The sequence below is a fragment of the Tursiops truncatus genome, chromosome 1 (genome assembly GCF_011762595.2).
Source record: "Tursiops truncatus isolate mTurTru1 chromosome 1, mTurTru1.mat.Y, whole genome shotgun sequence".
NCBI lineage: Eukaryota > Metazoa > Chordata > Mammalia > Artiodactyla > Delphinidae > Tursiops > Tursiops truncatus.
In genome coordinates, this window is record NC_047034.1 from 49,020,041 (window position 1) to 49,040,428 (window position 20,388).

At 55.3% G+C, this 20,388-nt stretch overlaps 1 protein-coding gene across 4 annotated transcripts in view; it reads right to left on the reverse strand.

Moving 5' to 3' along the window:
- Window positions 1-20,388, reverse strand: part of KIAA1614 (KIAA1614 ortholog) — a 56,850-nt gene that overhangs the window by 18,326 nt on the left and 18,136 nt on the right. For 2 of the 4 annotated variants that reach the window (XM_033853882.2, XM_033853891.2), the window contains exons 5-10: window positions 15,625-17,135; window positions 13,624-13,780; window positions 11,770-12,031; window positions 8,685-8,812; window positions 7,806-7,990; window positions 48-3,186 (exon numbers count right to left, since the gene is read on the reverse strand). In XM_033853882.2, the coding sequence (XP_033709773.1) occupies window positions 2,993-3,186; window positions 7,806-7,990; window positions 8,685-8,812; window positions 11,770-12,031; window positions 13,624-13,780; window positions 15,625-17,135 (2,437 nt within the window). In that variant the 3' untranslated portion in view covers window positions 48-2,992. The remainder of the gene's footprint in view (window positions 1-47; window positions 3,187-7,805; window positions 7,991-8,684; window positions 8,813-11,769; window positions 12,032-13,623; window positions 13,781-15,624; window positions 17,136-20,388) is intronic. The other 2 variants (XM_073803654.1, XM_073803658.1) reach the window with 2 other exon arrangements.

Below are 20,388 nucleotides of genomic sequence, written 5' to 3' on the forward strand. Positions count from 1 at the left end.
GTTGGGGCCACTTTCTGTACCGTGTTGTTGCAGTGTCAGGTGCCTACCTGTGCGAAGCGAGGTCTGGACACGTAGCGTACCATTACACTGCCACCGGAGGGGCGGAGAGCCGACTCGGGAGAAGTCCATACCTTTACACATGCTGTTTATTTTCCGTGTCTGGGCGTCCTTCCCCTTACCTTCCTGTGAGTTCCTCCTCGTTTTACAAAACCCAGCGTGGACGCACTTCCTCCCACTGCGTAAGCCTGCCTTCCCCCGCCCCCCCCCACGTCTCCCGCCCCGCCCCTCTCCGCTAACCACTTAGGCTCACCACCGGGGCTAACCAGGTGCTTCCTCTCACTGCCCCACCAGGCCAGGTGGGAATGCTTGATCTGCCCCTAGCCTCTGGCCTGGTAAGGTAGAGCCCGTCTTTCTCATCTCTCTGAGCTCCTGTCTGGCATGTGGCCTGGCGCCTAGTTAACACGATGCTCTAAGTAAGAGCGTTCTGATGGTCCTGTGGGAGGCGCGGATGACGCAGGGCTGGACATAGCTTTCTAGGTCAGTAGTTCCCCAGGCAGAGCAGATGGGGAAGGTCACACAGGAGGCTGGAGAACCCAAAGCCCCCTCCCACCCGCACAAGTCAGGGCCCAGCATCTTACCCCAGGAAGGAGGGCCTTCTGCCTCTGTGGAATTAGAGCAAGGAAGGTCTACTTCACACACAGCTCACAGTGCCTCCCTCCCTCCCCCCCATCCAGCCTTTGCTGGCATGGGGGGAGCGAGCTGCATCCAGCCTTTGCTGGCATGGGGGGAGCGAGCTGCAGTAGGAAGAGTGGGCGCTGACTCAGAGTGCGGGTCTGAATGGCCTCCATTGCTGCTAAACTTGGTTCTCCATCTGCGTAAATGAAGACAATAAATGGGACATCCCAGGCTGGACTATTTTAAGGACAAAATAAGATGTGTCAAGAGCCTGACCCCCCACCTGGGATGTAACAGATGCAGCTGCTCAGTACCCCCTAGAGACCTTTCCCTGCCCAGTCCCAGCCCTAGCACCCCACCCCCGCTTCCATTTCTTCTCAGCTGAGGCAGGGTATCGGTATTGTCATCCTCACCAGACAGAGAAAACAGAGGTGACTTTTGCCCCAGAAGCATTTTTCAACATGAAATTTCCCCAAAGTTTTATGACCACAAGGCCACAAGCTGGGGTACGGAGCCACTAGGGTTTCCCCACCCGTGTAGTTTCTGCTGTGGGACTATTTCTATGCTTTGGGGGCCCCAGGCTGCTCTCTGAGGTGTCCCAGCACCCTCTTCACATCCTGAAGGCCCAAGCACTTGTTCCATTGGTCCCCCTGCTCACCTGCTAGAGCCTCCCCAACCCCCCTTCATCCCACCCCAGGCCAGCCCAGCCTCCCCGTCCTGCAGTGCTGGGGGGCTCTGGGAGCCATGCTTTCCCCCCACCCTCCAGGGACAGTAAAGAGGGGTTTTAACTGGCTCCTGCTGATAAGGCCCTAGGAGGGGAGAACACTCACTGCACACACACTCCACAGGATTGCCTGACCCCTTCCCCCATCCTCTTTCTCTCAGGCCAGGTGTCTCCTTCAGCGACCTTGCCTGCTGAGAGGTGCAGTAACACTCACTCTAACCCGATTCTGTTGTGTTTTCAGCACAGCCTGCACCCAGCCAGTTGTAAAGCAGCCCTGGGCTGCCCACTCCAAGCCCCCCCCACCCCCACTGCTCCTATCCGAGGCCCCTTAGCTCCATTCTGTCTCCTGCTCCAAAATGCACCTTGCCCAAGGCTCCTCCACCAGCCAAAGGATGGTCTCTGCAGGCTTCCGCCTCAACCCTGGCGTCACCCCAACCCTCCCCCTCTGGCATGCCAACACTGCTCACTGCTATGCTTGTTTCCTCCCTCCCCCTCCCCTCCCCCTCCTCCACCCCAGGCCCCTGCCAGGCTAGTGAAGGTCAAGTGAGCATCCAGCCCAGAATTTAGCAATTCAGAGTAGGATAAGTTTCAGCGTTGTTCTTTAATAATTTAAGACTGACACACAGCCACCTACTCCCAGAGAGTCCCAACCCTTTGGGCAGTGGACGCGCCCAGGCAGGACAGCCCATCCCGCTGCTCGTGCCCTGCCATCTCCCTGCCAGTGGCCCACCTACAGCTGCCGTCAGGGAGTCTGGGCAGAGAGCTTGTGGCTGGGGACAGCTTGGCACCAGCTGCAGCCCGTGTCCAAGGTCACAGGAGAAGGAAGACAGAGGTCCTCATGGCCAGGCTGTGGTGGGGGGCAGGGCTGGTCTGGCCGGTCCCACTGGCCACAGCTGCACTTCCCTGAAATTGGTCTCGGTTTCATTTTGTTCCTTCAACCTTATATCACAAAGATTTCCCAGAACTTCCTAATATTCTGACTACCAGATAACATCTCCCAGATGTTCTCCCACCAGACCACATGTGCTAATTTTGGGTTTGGAATATATGGTCAATGGCTGTAAGGCTGTTACTCCAGGACACTTTGTCCATTTCTGGAAAAAAAAGCAAAGGTGTCGAATGGGAGCTGGGAGAAATGAGACTGAAAAAGGCGGGCTCAAGGCCAATATGGCCGAGTACTTTCTTTGGCTCTGGAGTGGGAGGGGCTGGGGGAGCCCTTGACAGTGTGGGATGGGACCTGGGGGTAAGGCGATGCTCAGGGACCCACCGAAGGACCCACTGAATCTCTCTCCTCCCCCTGCCAACAAAGGTGCAGGAAGATGTTGACAGCACCTCAGGCCTGGTCAGGGCGGAAGACCCATATCTTTTTCCCGGTTCTGCATAAATTAACATCCTCAAACAACATACACAAACAGGCTCCTTCCCTCGGCTAAAGTGGTCAGTCACAGAAGCCCTGCCGAGGCCCAAGGGGTTTCGAGCCACCACGTTCCTTTTCAGTAGACAAAGCAGCTTTATGTAGTGCATTCCCAGCCACCCCCTGGGGCGGCTCAGAGTTTCCAAGGGGGTGACGGTGAGGGCAAAGGCACCTCCGGGTCACCGTGGGGCAGGCCTCTGCCGCAGCACACGGATCGACAAGCTCTCCGAGTGGGCCAGGAGCTCCCTAATGTGAGCCAAGCCCAGCCCTGCAACCTTGGCCCCGTTCACCTCGAGGATCTCATCCCCCACTCCCAGCAGCCCCGAGTACAGCTTGGCCGTCCTCTCATCAGCCATCTCCTGCACGTAGAGCCCTGCAAAGGAGAACAGGAGAACTGACACAGGCAATCCAAATCAAGGACATGCAGCTCTGTGGAAGGCCCAGGTGGATGCTGTTTGGGGTGGAGGGGAGGCAGGTGCTCATACAGGGCACTACACGCACACACGCACACACGCACACACACTCTCCCTCATTGTTCCACTCCACAACCGCAACTGGCCTTATAAATAGATAGTGTGCCCACCTCCATGGTATAACTTCATTTCTCTGTCTCCTCTTTTAAAATCCTCCTAATATAAATGATGCTTTAAGCTGTTATTATTCATGTATACCCCAGTGTGAATGAGCTAATCTTATCTTTTTCTGGGATAAGCTTTGACTGTAAAATAGGGAGGAAAATGTTGAAAAATTGAGACAAAGACCTACTACATGCCTGGCACCCTGCTAGGTGGGATTCACAAATAAGACCCAGCTGCTGCCCTCAAGTAGCTGGGGGGTGGATGGTATCACTGGAGTAGCGAACGTGGCTGAGGTCGAATCCAAACCTGGTTTGCTTCACAGGATTGTCTGGGACTAGCCCTGGCCTCAGTCTTCCTCGGATACAGTTCCTTACTTAGGATTCAGAGGCTTCTGGGCAAAAGCCCAGGAAACATAGAAATTCTGGCCGCATGTTTAAAGTCATCGTGGCTCACTTTTCCCTTCTTCACACATACTCTCTCCCCTCAGTGACTTCAAGAGGCCCCACCTGGCTGGGACCATTCCCTGGGTCTCTAAGGTAGGGTGAGCCTGGGAAGAACCTGCTTCTCCTTTCCTGGGGTTCAATTCGAGGAACTCAGTGGAGCAGGCTCTGGAAGGTTCTGGAAGCCTCGAGCTGCGCTGGGCTCCCTCGCTACACAGTGCAGGACGGTCCAGCTGAGGGAGCCCCTCTTGCCTCAACTTCTGCTGAAAACCTTACAAACTCTCCGTCAGCTGCTTCCACCTGACAGTAAGGGAGCACAGGCTCTTCCAGGGAAAGTTGGGTGCCCTCCACCCGGACGCACTGAGTGAGCACAGGTGTGCAGAGCTCAGGCCTTTCCGCAGGAGGACTGCAGGGTGGGGACCCTATGCCGCGACAGCCCCTGCAGGACTCACTCAGGTTAGCGTTGCCTTAAGCACCTTCGCTGCTCCCCAGCCTGGACTTGGCTGGCTGATTAGAAACATTAAGCAGCTGCCCATCCCTGACTCCCTGCTTCCTCTTCCTAAAATCAGCTTCCTTAGAAGGGACCTGAAACAGCATCTCGTCTGGTCCCCCAGTCTCCAGCTGGAAGCCTTTTAAGATGTCTTGGATGAGTGGAAGGTCATCTTCTGGTCCGCTCAGCCCCGCAGGGGATTCTGGCCCCAATAGAAGTCAAGCTTTGCAGAGCCCACCCTCTGCAATTCGGGTTTGAAAGTGCATTGAAACCTCCTCTGAGGCACCTGAAGGTTTGCAGCTCTGGCTGTCGCAAATCCGATCTGTTGACATACTCCTCCCTGGTCTGACCTGCGGAACGGCCTCTCAGTGCTTCTTGGCAGGGCTGAGCCCTTCCTGCAAGGCCGGCTCCCTCCTGACAAGGTCTGTCGGCCATCTTGGCTGCACAGGGCTTTTCTCTCAGCCCGTGCCCTATCCTTTCCCTCTTCTTTCTGGGTTCTTTTAACAGCTTGTCTGCCCTGTGTGCATGTTGGTGGCATGGGGAGAGGCAAGTAAGGAGGGCAGGGGTGGAGCCGGCAGAAACGGCTGCTGTACCGCAGAACATGCCAGTCGGGAGTGATGAGAAAACCCAAAAGAACGCAGCTGGAGGCCCAGACACTGCTGTCATGCCTGGGGTAGGTTTCACAACTGAAAGTCACGACACAAATATGACAGAAAGACTGCTATCGTAGGCATTTACCGTCTGCTGGAAACGGCCTTTGTTAAGGATGTATGATCTCTCTGTTGTACTCAATTAGAAGCAGAAGGCGAAGCCTGCTGTTCTCACATGCCTGTACAGAATCAGATGTGATAGCCAGCAAGTAACACCAGCATCTTGATGTTTTGGTGAGGAATGCAAACCCGCCCCAGCTCATGGCCCCTCTGAGGCCCAGGAGAAGTGACCCTTGGCTGCTGGAGCATGGCCTGTGGCAAGGAGGCACCAGCACCAGTCATGTTCCATGTGTGAGGGGAGCTCTGCGTGACATCCAGCAGCCAACTGCAGTGGCAGAAGCAGGGCACCAGCTGGGCAGGACAGGGAAGAGCCTGCACCAACTAGGTGAGGGGCATCCTGGGGAGCGGGCCCGGCCAGAGCCCAGGAAGCTCTTGGTCATTAAAGACCCCTGCCCATCAGCAGTCTATGACAGGGGATGGGGGGAGGGGGTCCCACTGCCTGCAAAGGGGCCTAAAGGGACTTTTGGGGAGGATGGGGGGTCATAGTAGAATGGCCAGTTGGGTATGATCTCACATTGACAGATGACGCAGATCATGTCTGCCCCCGTCTGGAGTTCTACTCCCGCAATACACATTCTTTTTCTGAAGAGGGAGGGGAAGAAATGGGCCAGGCACTTTCCCATATACCTCACTGAATGCTCCTTATGACTCTTCCAGGTAGGGTTTCATTAGCTTCATTTTACAAATTAGAGACCCGAGGCTCAGAGTGGGTAAGTAACCTGCTCAAGGTCACACAGCCAGCGGAGGCGCTGGAGTACAAACCACGCTGTCGTCCAGCTATGCCTGCATGCTGCCTCTCTGGAAGAGCCTGTCTCCCTCACCGAAGGAGAGAGGAAGCTGGAGGAACGGGCAGAGTGGCTAACAGGCCGTGGAGCACTTTGCAATGGTCAACATATGCTCACAACGGCCATCTCCCTGTGAGGAGAGACAGGCGCCCTCCTGAGGGCCAGAGTGGGGAGAAACTCATCCTCCCTTCCTCTCGCACTCATGTAAACTCCATCAGCCAACGGTCAGAACTACCTTCAAGTCAACCAGACCACGGCCACTTCTCACCACCTCCACAGCCACCCCAGTCTAAGCCGCCACCACCATGTCTTCCCTGGACTGTTGAAATAGCCCTAAAACTGGTCTCCCTGGCTCCACCATCACCCCACTAGGGTCTGTTCTCAACACAGCAGCCAGTGAGCCTGTTGAAGTGTTCAATCAGAGCACGTCAGTCCCTGCTCCAAGCGCCTGGTGGCTCCTGTCTCACTGGCAAGAAAGCCCCTTCTGCCCTTAGCTCAGTCTCTCTCCCCCATTTCTGGGCTCAGCTGTCTCCCCACCTTTCTGCCCTCAGCTCAGTCTCTCCCCTTCACCCCTCTGTCCAGCTTGACCTCCTTGCAGTTCCTCCCACAGGCCAAGCTCATTCCCAGCCCTCAGGGCCTCGCACTGGCTGTTCCCTCTGCCTGGAACGCACTTCCCCAGACACCACATCGCCCACCCTCACTTCACTCCACTGTCTGTCTGCTCAGGGGTCTCTTCTCAGAAAAGCTGCCCCACCGGTACTCCCATACTCACTGCCCTTGGGCCTTATCCTGCTTTATTTGTGTTTGTTTCTTAGTACTCTTCGCCATCTGACATACATATAACACATTATATGTATATATAAAATATATAAAAATATAAATAAACATGTGTGTGTGTGTGTGTGTGTGTGTATATATATATATATATATATATATATATATTTGTAGATACAGTCTAGCTCCCTCATGAGAACGTGCACTCCTGAGGATGAGGATTTTGTCTGTTCCATTTACTGCTCTATCCCCAGTATCTACAACCACCTAGGAGGTGCTCACGTATATTGTTGAAAAAGAACTGATGGAACATACGCAAGAACTCGCTGTGTTCTGCAAGTCTGGCAGCAGGCAGATTTCAGCCAGGTAAATCATCTTGACCTCGGAGATCAAAGCAGAGGACTAAACCCTCCGCGGCACAGCCCAGCCAGGGCAGCTTTGCGCGTGTCTTTCTGCATCTGTCTCTCCCTTTCTTCCTCCTCACTCTCCTCTCCTTCCCACTCCTGCACGTCTGTCTTCCTTCCTTCCTCATCTCATCTGAGAAACATATGTCAAGGTCCCTTGCCCTGTGATGGATTCTGACCCACAGACCTTGGGGAAAGGCCTGGGGAAGTCACTTCGCCCTGAAAGATTCATGGGGCAGGGCTGAGAGCTGGCCAGAGTGCAGAAGGATGTTCAGAGCCCCTCCCTGGTCCTGCCAGTAATGAATCAAGACCTAGCAGGCCGCCCAGCCAGGGGCCTGGAGCCAGCCCTGAGGGAGGGGCCTGGACGCACAGACAGGCAGGCACGGTCCTCGGTCCACGTGCCCAGACATACTCCACAGCTAGAGGAAGGGAACCAGTTAAACACACCAGCCACACCCAAGGGATCCGGAGAAGCAGCCAGCACGAACCACCTCCCTCAGGCTCTCCAGTGACAAGATGGCATTAAGATTCTGATTTCAGGATGGACAGAGGGACAGCGGAGCAAGCCTGCCATCTCTACCCCCTTGAGGGGAGAATTCCAGTCCTTTCTCTGAGAGGCTCTCTGAGTCCAGAGCTCACTCATTGTTCAGCCAAAGACAGGAGACGAAAACGACCACAGCCAGAAGGCACTGCAGTGGTTTGCCAAGGCCCCAGGGCTGTGGAGCCAGAAAAGGGGGGGGGGCGGGCCTACCTGAGTCCCGGCGTCCATTCCCAGAGGCCACACAGAAGCCGAAAGTGCCCTCCGGGGAGCGCTGTAGCTGCAGCTGGCTCGTGCCGTCCGGGAACACCTCCACCATGCGGCCCACAGCGCGAGCCAGGCCCGGGGCACTCACGTCCTCCACGCTGAGGGAGGGCCGGGGCGGTGCCTTGGCTGGCCTATGAGGGGCCGGAGGCGAGTGAGGGCAAAGAGAGCCAGCACTGGGGCCCAGCCCCTCCCTGGCTGAAAGATGGTGGATGCCACGAGCCAGGGCTGAGCCTGGCGGGTTCCCACAGCCGTCTGAGGCTCCGCAGAGCCCGCTGCAGACCCAGAAGCCCCTCCCCCAAGAGCAGTGGTTGTTAACCTTTTTAGGTGCAGAGATCGCTCTTGAGAATCTGCTGAAAGCTTTAATTTTACATAAAACTTCCAGGAGTTAATGGACCCCCTGAAGTTCCTCCATGGAGCCCCGGGTGAGAGCAGCTAGCCTAGCAGGTCTTATCAGAGAGGGTGGATTTCTCTAGGCAGGGTCACAGGGCGAGGGCCTCTTTGGGGGCCATGTCTCTGGATCTTCAGTAAGATCTTTAGCTGGGCTAAGGAAGCTCCCTGAACATTCTGATTTCAAAATGTAGAGGGACGGAGGAATCAAACCTTCCAACTCTACAGAAACCCCAACTCCTGTCCAGTTGCACAGGACAAGGGCACTGAGGAATGGGCTCCAAGACCCCTGAGGCAACTGAGGCACAGGTAGTCAGCCTCACTTTCTCTTTTAAAGGGACCCCCCCCCCCCCCCGGGCCGTGCTGCTAAGGCAGGAAGCATATAACTCCACTGTCCATGCCCTGGGTTTACACTCTAAACCACTTGCCCACTCTTACCTGTCAGCTGCATTGTGATGCCCTGGCTCCCCTACCAGGTAGAGGTTGGACCGGTCCACCTTGCCACTCAGCAGAGAATGGAGGTTCTGAAAAGAGGCAGCTTTCCAACGTTGGCGAGAGGGTGACACCTAGTGGGAAAGGCCCAATATTGCAGGTGAGAAAAGCCACCTGGCAAGGGCTTGACAGAGAGGGGACCCCAACCATGAACCTGAGAGCCTGCTAAGAAAGTAATGGCATAAGCTTTTGTCATTACTTCAAAGTGCTTAACAGGAATAACCATAACTTACTTAAGGAGATGGGCCTATGTAGGCGTTTTGAAGCTTCAAAGTAAAAAATATTGGGGGCTGAAATAAAAACTGAATAGGGTAATGCTAATTATCTCACTTATTAAGAAAATCTAATTTTTTCCTTGATTATGAAAAAAGGGTGAAATCAATCACAGAATAATAAACACAATTGTAGAATTAAAATCTTAGTTTGTGATTCTTTAGTATCCCTTTTATGATTGCTGACGTTAAAAATTTTATCAAGTATGCACCTTAAAACGCTGTGCATTAAAAAGATGGACAAGACGAAAGTCCCTCAAGGAGTTCGCACCATGGTGGGGGTGAGGTGAGCATGGACAGGTCAAAAGCCCTAAATGCACGTTGTAAGTGTGAGGCTAGAAGCACAGACAACGCTGTGCAGGGAAGCAGAGACAGACTCAGCTCAGGAGGCTCCAGGGCACTGGAGGAGCTGACGCCTGGGCGGGGCCTGAAGCATGAGCTCTCCAGGTGAAGACGGAGGTGGGGTGTTCCAGGCAGAAGAAATAGCAGATGCAGAGAGAGATGGGAGAAAGCACGGATGTTCTGGAACATACTCATGGTCTAGGTGGCTGGGCTGCAGAGGTGATGGGAGATAGGCTGGAGCCAAGCGGCCACACCCGGAAGGACCTTATTTGACCTGGTGAGGAGCCACTGAGTGATGTTAATCAGAAGAGTTACAAGGTCAGATCTGTGTTCTAGAAACTGACCCAGTGAGGAGGCTATTCCAAGGGTGGGGGTGGGAGGCAGGAAGAGGCCGACTTTTAAACAAATACCGCACACATTATTTATCACACTGGAAATCCGTGCTCTCAGGAAGATGTATTATCAAGAAGCTTAAGAGGGGCCCCTGACCTTGCCTCAGGGCTCCGGAGGGCCTTCTGGGAGAAGTCAACTCAGAATGGAAAGATAAGCAGGCATTCCCCAGGGAAACGGGGGAGGGGAGAAGGGAGGAGCCTTCCAGATGCAGGTGCAAAGGTCAAAGAGCCATAGCCACTAGAGGATGTGGGAGCAGCCCACGTGGCGAAGGTGCTCACTGCCCACTCAGAAGGGCAAAAGGAAAACCAAGCCAGGGCAGCAGCCATCCACCCTCTCACCACACACACCTGTCAATACAACAGTCTAACAGGAAGGTGTTCACCCTGAGATGTGTCATGAATATACCAGGCTGAGATGGAGTCTTCTTTCATGTTCTTTTTTCAGTTCTTGAACAATTCTTTCTGCTGCGCAGTCCTCCTGGCACTTGCTCCCACTCTTTCTTGGCCAGCTTACTTCCTGACTTTGCCCACTTGGCTTACATTGCCCATAACCCCTCTCCTACACTAATGGGCTGTCATTTCCCTTGGGCTTACAGAGATTGAAGCTTTGATGGCCATACATCCTGGCACCACGGCTCAGACACACTGGGGACAAATCTAACTTCATGAGAAAAGCAGCAAATTCCTGGAGCACAATGCCACTCTAGGCTTTTGTCCCCAGCTTGAGATGGCTTTGCTTTTGTTTGTCTTCCATTCATTCATCCAGCAAATATTTATTCTGTACGGGGTGCAAGACAACCAATGCAATTTTCATTCAGCCTGCGTTCTCTTCCCTGCTTCAGCCTGAAAAATGAAAGGCGCCAGTGCCCCAAACTGCAATCGCCTGCTTCGTTCTGCCCAGGGGAGGGAGCAGCGAAGAGAAGAATAGACATAATACCTGGAAACACCTGGATTAGAACAGCACTTCCAGAGACATAGCTGAGAGTTAGGTGCTACTGTTGGTTTGCTGTTGGCTTATCCTCTAGCACGTGGGAGGGGGGACTTTAGCAGGCTGCCCCGCATTCACTCACTCACTCACTCATTCATTCACTGTGTATTGAGTATGTCTACCATACTAAGCATCATACTGAATATTTGGAATACAAAGATCAAGTAGTGTCTCCGCAGGGAATCACATTCCACTGAGGGGACACAGACAAAAGTTAAAATACTATGTGACAAGTCCCGTGAAGGAGGGAAGCACAGGATGAGAAGGGAAGACAGAGCAGAGGTGCCCAGCTCAGCCCAAGGAGGGACTGGAAGTGGCTTCCTGGAGAAGGCAGTGCCTTCAGTGTTGATGGAGGAGCAGACATTAGCAGGTAGAGAAAAGCATTTCTGGTGAAGGGTCAAAGTCAGACTGTGTGGCCTGATTACAGAACTGCAAAGTCAAGGATAAATGGGGTCAAGTGTTAGAAGAGTGATGAGATGAACGCAGTCAGATCACAGAAACCCTTTGGCAATGTCGAGTGACCTGAACTTTATCCTGGGGGTGATAAGGGACCAACAGCAGGTGTTCAACGAGGGGGTGGCAAGGCCAGATTTGCACACTAGAAGGACCACTCTGAAAACCACATGGAGAAAGACGGGGCAGGGATGCTCGCCAGGAGGCCGCTGAGGTGATCCAGGTGGGAAGTGATCTGTGCTAGACTAAAGAGTGGCTGTGGCCATGGAAAAGGTTCCAAAACGATCAGGCAGCCGACACCAGGACTGGGCAGAGGTGGCAGAGTGAGGGTGGGGGTCTAGGATGAGCCCAGGCTCGGGCAGCGGGGTGGAAGGACAGAAGCTTGGGTGCTGCCCACTCCCACTGTGTCCAGGGAATCCATGGCTCACGGATGGACTGTGGGAACGCCAGTAGCTTCCCCTTCTCTACCTGGGACTCCTTGGGCAGCACCCGCAGCACTTCTTTCCTCCTTCCACCTTTCATTCCAATGGTGGCTACACCCCCACTGGCCTCACACACCCCTCGGCTGGGCCCTTGGGACTCACCGGATGCAGGGATTGTAACGATGGGGCTCTCTTCATTTTGGGGGCGCTGGTGTGTGAAGCCGGGCTGGGCGCAGGGGGCTGCAGCTGCTCCACACTGTAGCTGCGGGACTTGCCCAGCTTGGGCCTTGTGCCCTGACTTGTCAGGGCCAGGAAGAACTTTTTCAGCCCCAGGGTGGAGGAGATGCTGCCGCTGCTTTTCTTGTTCTTGTCAGAAGGGGCAGCTGAGGGCAGGCTGGGTCCCACACTGACCCCTGGCAATGCTCTGAAACGCAAAGATGGACATGAGGTGGGTGGGAGAGGGCCGGAGGAGGCAAGGGCCCATCCTGTGTGCCCCAGATGGGCCCACACCACTGCCTCACTGATGAAGTGACAGCCAGGCTGCAGAAAGGAAGCCCGCGCGGTTTTCTGAAGGATGCTCTGCTTGGGTAGACTTTAGGGAGAAGCTCAGACAAGACCCCTGGTGTCACACTCAACTGTGGGTTCACTCAATCGTCCATCCATCCAATATTTCTTCAGAACCTCTTCTAGGCCTCTTCTTGGCAGATCACTGGGGTATGTGATAAACATGACAGGCAAGACCCTTACTCTCGGGAGCTTACAAACAACAGAGTAGTAAACAAAGGAGAAAACCCACCAGCAACCGATCAACAGGGTGAAGCGGAGAGTGACACGGTGGCCGGGGAAGGCCTCTCTGAGAAGATGACATTTAAACCGAGGGCTGAACGGCAGCAAGGCGCCAGTCCTGTCGAGACCGGAGGTGAGAATTCCAGGGCAAGGGAAGAGCTGGAATCACAGCTCTGGGCAGGAAGAGGCTCAGTGTGTGGTGGGTTCAAGGACATAATGGGGCCAGGTCCACAGGATTTCCAACATAATGAGCAAGGGGGGAAAGAGGGGTCAGATGGGGTCAGACAGGTGGGCCGAGGCCGGATTACACTGAGTGCTATTAGCCAAGGTAAGGGGTTTGAATTCTACTCCAAATGAGAGGAAAAACCATTGGGGGGTTTCAGCAGGAGAAATGACACCATTTAATTAAGGTTTTAAAAAGATACCTTGGACTGCGGTATGGAGAAGGAACTGCAGGGGCGAGAGGGAAGGCAGAGAGCAGGTAGGGACCATTAGATTTGTACAGGAAGAAGGAATGCACCGAGACCAGGAGAAATGCCGTCCAGGTGGCTGCAGGAGCCACCTGTGTGGATGGCCATGTGCTGTGTGTTTGCCGGGAGGAGGACCCGGGGAAGCAGCTTTTGTCGAGAGTGATTGAGACTTCCACTAGGCCTTTCAGGCATCCCAGCGGAGATGTCGGGGGAGCTGGATACACGACTCTGGAGTTCTGGGGAGCACACGGGGCTGGAGATCTGGCTTCAGTGGCATGTGAAGCCTTGGGCTACATGTCACCAGGAATGGTGCGTAGTGGAGAAGAGAAGGCCCGGCCAGAGGACCAGCTCACCAAGGCTCTGAGGCCCCAGAGCAAGGACTCAGACCCTCAGTGCTGGAGGAGAGCATGGAAACATGAGTGCCGGGCTGTTTCCCAGCCCAGAGTCAGGAGCAAGTCCTCTCAGACGGAAAGCCCATCCTGGGTGCACCTCGAGGGCTGGGACTGTCTGCACAGCTGTGCCTAGCACAGTGCCTGGAGCTTCAGAGCATTCAATGAAAGTACGAGCGAATAACCACATACACTAGACTGAACGGGGCTGGCAAAGGAGTGCTGGGGTGCCACGCTTGCACCTAGTCTAGGAGTCCCCCGAGGATGGGGAGTAGTCAGCTTATCACGCTGCCACTCCAGGGGGTCTCCTTCCTCACCCAGCGCCCTAATCCCCCACCTCCTGCATCAGGGCTGTTGCTCCTGTCACTCACCGGGATGACACATGCCCTACAGAACTTGGCTCTGTCCTCTGCAGGCCGCCCTCTGGTTCCTGGCCGGACTCTGTCTCCTCCGAGGCCGGGGAGAAGGTGATGCCCATGGAGCTGATGGTGCCAACAGCTGCTGAGGCGAGACAGCCCTGGAGTCCTCCTGCAACAGCCACAGCATCCCTCCTGTGTCACTGATCCATCCCCATGGGTCATGGGCAGGGGGCAGGGGGCAGACGTTCCCAACCCAACGACAAAGGCAGGAGAGCCAGAGGAAGACGGAGAGAAGTGGGAGCCCCACGAGAGCAGTGGAGGCAGTGGTGAGACACATGCCAAGCAGGGAGGGGTATTATTTCCTGCTGAACCCCATCACCCCCAGCACAGCACCTCGTGCACAGCAGATGAGAAATAAACATCTGTGAAATGAAGGGCTGCTTGTGATAAGCCGTGTCCCTCCTGTATCAAGAGATAGTTGGGGTGGGGAGGCGGATTTTGTATTCCTGGGACGAAAGCCGCAACCTTGCTGGCTGTGACATCTAACAGCTAAACGATAGCCACCGTTTTTGGAGCACGTGTGACGTTCTAGACAATGAGTAAATGCCCTACAGAGACTATTTCATGGGTTCCTAGATGGGTCCTGTCATTCTTCTCAGGTTACAGAGGAGGAGCCCAGGACCTCCTGGCTAATGAGAGGAGGAGCCTCACCTGGCCCTCTGCTCCAGGTCTCGAGCAGGTGAAGGCCAGGCTGCCCAGAAAGGTCTGCATCTCTCAGAATAAACGCCCCGTAGGAAGTGGGTAGGGGCAGCCAGCAGCCAGCCTAGAGCCCGCCCGCCCGACAGAAGAAAACCACACCTCAGCACAGGGCAGGCGGGAGCTCAGGGTGGGGCCTGCTTCCTCAAGGTTCGTGTGAGCAAGGGAGGGAGAGGGAGAGTGTTTGCTCCCCGCATGTAGTGGAGCGTGTGGCCGGCACACCGGGGCAGGGCAGGGGGGCGCTCGGCATCCACATGCGCAATAAGGTCAGTGAGGCCTGTCGCCTCTCTGCCCTCTTCTCCTCCACTCTGTTTCCAAGCCCTGGTTCCCCCCCTACCCCCCCGAGCCATCACAGCCCCAGGGCTGCCAGAGGCGCGGGCACGGGAAGGCAAGGCTGTGTACGTCGGGCCTGTTATCTCTGCCTAAGAGTGAGCGGCTGAGCTGCTCACCACAGATCACAACATCGGGGATCACAGCCCAAGGGCCGCCAATGCTCAGGATTTGCCCATGATATGAGGACCCCTTCCAAGGGCAGAGGCGATACCCTCTATCTTTCAGCAGCCTTTGCTGCTGAAACCTAACAGCCTGCCCAGCAGGCTCGGGGATCTAGGAGGGCTCGGGCACCAGAGAACGACCCCAGCACTGTTTGTAGGAGCTCTGCCCACTGGGCACCCAGACGGCCCGTCTGCTTCGCCACATGGAGGAGGCCTCGAGGGCTGGATTCCTGCTGAATTACTTCATTTATCCATCCCCCACAGGGCCTAGGATGGCGCCTGGCCTGTAGCAGGTGTTCAGTCAATACTGAATGAATGAGTGAATGAATGAAAGGACGACCTTCAAGCAGAAGGACCTTAGCCGTGTGATTATTTGGCGTTTGCTGCTCTTAGTAAATCCTGGAGCTGCTGCTTCTTCCTGCTCTGTTGGTAGCAAAATTCCCTTAAAGCCCAGGCCTCTGGCAGCCACAGAGCTTGGAGCTCCTGTACACACCTCAGGGCTCCCACTACCGCCGCCCCCAGGGTGAGCTAGCTAATCCGCCTCCAGGCTGATGTGGAATCCTGTACCAGCCCACGGACCCCGCCAGCTTCCCCAACATTCGCCGCGGCTCTGGGGGCTCCTCGGGGCTGCTATAGGAACGGTGCCTGGGTGTGTCATCTATGAAGATGAACAGTAAGTGAAGACTCGGAGTGCCTGGTGGGCCACAGACCCAGCCTGTGGCCTCTGGTCTAGGGCCGCCCTAGCCCCAGGGGAATCCCTTACCATCTCCGTGGTCCTCCGGCGGTACTGCAGGCTTCTGGCTGTAGGTGCCCTTCTCCCCACTGCCCGCGAGGATGGCTCCTCCCCAGGGCTCCTGCAGCCCCTGGGGCGTGCTGTTGTTGCAGTGACTGGTGGACGGGGCCCGCAGTGGGTGCGTGACACAGGGGCTGCGGGGCTGGGGCTGCGGCCGGGTGAGCTCACAGGCCCTGGGAACTACGCTTCTGGAAGAAGGCACGGAGGTGTCCATAGGCTCTCCCTGGTCACCCGGCCTGCGAAGTCCAGCCAGGGCTGCCTTCCTGTGAGACACAGGGGAGGTGGTTTTCTTTGAAGAGGGAGGAGTCGGCACCCAGCCTTCGGGGGAGAGGGAAGCGGTTGGCTGCTGGGCCTGGTGGGGGGCAGAGGGCTCTGTGTGGCTCTGATTCGGGGAGTCAGTTCCCAGAGACTCTTGGCTGTCCACAACCTGGGCTTGTCTGCCTGGCCCCGAGGAGCCCACCTTCACGGAAGAGGCGATGGCATAGGCTGTCCGGGAATCCACAGGCTGAGCCCAGTGATTTTCCAGCCCTGGTCCAGGCTGGGACCCCAGGGAAACCCTCTTAGAGTCCTGGACAAGAGGCTTAGAGAAAGCATCTTCTCTGGGGAGCAAAGTCCCCTCAGGCGTCTGTCCCATGCCTTCTGTCACCTCATCCAACACCTCCACTAGCTCCAGCCCAGGCAGGTAGTGCGGGGCCTGGGGGCTCCGGAGCGGCCCCATTTCAGCCTTTTGGAACCACCTGTGGCCTCCCCGAGGCCTGGAGGCCCGCAGACGGGGGCTGCTGCCGCGGACCCTACTGGGCTGGGAGGTCCCGGCCTCCTCACTGTCGGTCCTGCAGCTGTCGGAGGTGTCCGTGCTGTCCAGGGCCGAGTCTACCTCCTCGGGGCGCGCCTGGCCCCCGATGTGCGTCTCCCGGATCCACTCGGTGTGGAGTCTGGGCTCGGCAGGGAAGAGCCGGAGGGGGCCGCCCAGGCCCCGAGGGCTGCGGGGCTGCACCAACGCTCCCTCCACCCCGCAGGCGGCTTCGCGCTCCCGGAGGACCCTCGGGTCGGGGGCGATGCTGTGGCCGCAGGCTCGGCACCTCCTTTCGCTGCCCTGAGCGGGCGGCGGCGCGGGAAGGCCCCGGGGCTCCAGCCCGCCCAGCAGCGGGTGGAGAGACCCTGCGCCCGCGTCCTGGCGCCGGCAGCCCCCGTGGACGTAGTCGGCGAGGTCGGGCTTGGAGCGCAGGGGGCCCTGGTCCGCCGGCTGCAGCGTGGTGCTCAGCACCTGGCGCTGACGCTGCTGCAGCCGCTCGAGGTAGCGGGACTCGGCGTCGCGGGCTGATTCATCCTCAAAGCGGACGTGGGACGGCGAGGCGGCCCGCTTCGGCCACTGCCCGCTGCTGGACTCCCCGCTGGAGGAGTCACTCGTGTTCCCGTTCTGGAGGTTGTCTCTGCAGGCAAGGGTCATCCTCGGGTCCAAGGCTGGGCTTTTCCACCCATCTCTGATGGGGAGGCGGGAGGAGACAGGTCACGGGCAGAAAGGGGAGGAAGGTACAGACTCCCCGCTGGGCACCCACCAGCCCCGCTCCACCCTGGGGTACAGTCTCCCACTGTGCTCAGTGGAACTACAACCCAAAGTTGCCCCCAGTCAGGCTCCTCCGGAGTCGGGCAGCAAAGCAGAGCAGCTTACAGGTGCATCCTGCTCCTGAACACAGCGCTAAGCAAAGTGAACACAACCGTCTGCACGTTTGGCTCTCCCTCTGCTGCCTGGCTCAGCCTGAGTTAAGATGAAACACTGTTAAACTCAGGATTGTACAGAAGGATGATACCGAAGTCCTCGTGCGTGTGTGTCTGTGTGTGTGTGTGTGTGTGTGTGTTTAGGAGAAGTGAGCCTGGCCATCATGGGCATCTGGTGAATTGTGATGAATTGTGGCAATGCTGTATTTTTTATAAAGGTTTAATGGGAAGAGCATACTTCAAGTCTCCATGGAGACTGTGTAGGACCTGCAGTCAGTGTTTCTAAACATTCCTGCTCTCAAAAGTATCTACTCAGGGATCCTAATCATCTTGCTTGGACAAAATTTAGACAGAGTGACACTGGTGTTTCTTCTTGGTCTCTCCACCTTGTCTGTTCCAACACCCCCTCCTGTACCTGCCCCTCCCCAGGCCCTCACATACACGCTTGCCCCGAAAAGCTGTGATGACAATTACTGTGCTAAGAAGAGACCTCAACCTTTGGTCTGGGAGACACTGTGGCTGGTGGTCAAGTCCTGCTCAGCTCAAGAAAATACCTGCACAAATCTCACACTGGGCCTCTTAGAGCCAGGCAACCTGAGGTTCAGACCCCTGTGCAAAAGGACCCAGGCCTACAGGTCATTTCCCATCAGAGACCACCTAAGTAGAGACAAGGCTCCTCCCTTCCTTTCGCAGCAGCACCTCCCCACCAATCTACTGCTGAGTGGCTGGGATTCACATCATTTCTGACATTTCTCACTTCTTTGTCACTCACGTTGGACCCCTGCAGTGGCCTCTTATTCATTGGTCCTCCTGGAGCAAAGCTTCATCACACCATCACTCAAGGGGGACACAGGATCAAGTTCACAGTCTTCGGGGTAAAAATACAGGCCCTCCACATTCCTCTCTGCCTTCCTCTCCAGCTCTGTCCCCCACCACCCACCTGTAAGGCCTCCACCCCATCTACCTCATGCAACCCTCCTGCCCCTGTCTCCTGGAATGTTTCTTCTTAACCTGACTGCATTTGGTTCCTAGGTATTAAATCTTACCTGTGTACAGAGACCATGTGTGGTGGTTAATTTGATGTGTCAGCTGGGCTGGGCCATGGTCAAACATTATTATACTTGATCAAACACTATTCTTGATGTTTTTGTGAAGATGGTTTTTTGGATAAGATTAATATTTAAACTGGTGGACTTCAAATAACGCTGATCACCCTCCATGGTTTGATGGGCCTCATCCAATCAGTTGAAGGTCTTAATAGAACAAAGACTGATCTCCTCTGAGCAAGAAGGAATTCTGCCAGCTGACTGCCTTTGGATTTGAGCTGCAACTCTTGCCTGGGTCTCAAGCCTGACAGCCTACCCTACCGACTTTGGACTTTAAAGCTTCCATGATACCATGAGCCAATTTTTTTAAATAAATTTTTCTCTCCATATATAAACACACATCGTGCTGATTCTTTCTCTGGAGAACCCTGACTAATATACATCTTGATGGTGTCTCCTCCTCTGAATACCCATGCCATTCATCATCAGAGACTCGGACGATGTCAGGGCTGGAAGGGACTGCCATGACCACGTGACCCCTCCTCGTTTCTACAAAGGAGAGGCCACACAAGACCAGTTCCTGGGCTGACCAGCACCTGAACAGCTGGGAAAGGCAAGGTGCAGGAATTTTTTCTCCCTCACGGAGCCACGAAAATAGAACTAGACATTGACCATGCTAATGGTCAAGTGCTGTCTGGAGACAGGGGCCTGGATTTTAGAGACCTGCTACTTCTTTCCAATTACCGAGAAGAGCACCCATGTAGACAGTTATCTATGCCGGCATACTTTATGTCTTACGTTACTGCTTTCAGTCCTCAGAGCGCCTACAAAGGCTTCCCTAACTATACCCTGTTCCTAGCACATTTTGTTCAAGCCTGTCTTGACACTCCAACTTCTTATAAATGAAATGTATGTGAGTGATTGGTTGATTTACTAATCCTTCCTCTAATTGGATGCTTCTGGAGGAAGGATGCCAATGCTCTCAAAAAGGCTGCCTTAATGTGAGTTCCTTCCTCACCAAATTTCACAGCTGCAACAGAAAGACAGATGTGGTATGCAATTAAAAGGAAAAGTGTTCAGACACTAGCAGGACGAAAACATCCATGTTTAACAACTACTGTTAAAACATGCCAACCAGTGGGGAGAGCAGCCACTGAACGGGTTGATTTCTCTAACTATACATGGCATTGACTGGACTGGACAGTGTGTTCTTCCAGGCTGTGCTTTCTGTATGGATAGATGGTCTTGCCTGTCTGACTCAGGTGAACATGTGTTCGCCTGGGCTCTGAGGGTGTCACTGGCCATTCCTAATCATCCCCCTCCCTGGCTGCCGCGATAGCCAAGCCACTGACTAGTCTCATAGCCCTGATGGGTTGGAATGATCTGGATCGCAGATGGTGTGGACTATGATGTATAGAGGCTACCCTTGGGGGTCACGGGATAGAATGAGAGGTCAGAGTTAAATCGTCCAAGACTGATTCCCTGCAAAGCTCCGTGGCAACCAGCTAGGGCTGAGAGCTTAAGGCACTCACTCACCTGTGCCATGTCAGATCACTACAACCTCAAATCTTGGACCCCAGGCCTCTGGTCACACCAGGAGAGGGGCTGGTGCTCACCCAACCGTGACTGCTGAGCCGGTGGAATAAAGCTAGAGCCAAGGTCCTGCTGTGTCATACTGCATTGTACCCTAGGTCCCGATTCACACCAAGGAGTGGGGTGAGTACTTCCTAAGTCAGGCAGCTGAAGAGTGCCACAGTGCAAGCTCTGGGGGCCTTCCTGGAGCCTGACACTAGGTGTTCACTAGGTGTTTACCCTGCCCTGGGATGCAGTGGGCAGTGGGGGACTGCACACCTACCACCACTCCTGACTCCAGCATTTCCCAATGGGTGCTCCTCCAGGAGAATTTTTTTTAAAAGAACTACTGCGAAGCAAGTGGGTCTGCCTGCTTTGAGATCTGAGCAGATGCTATGCT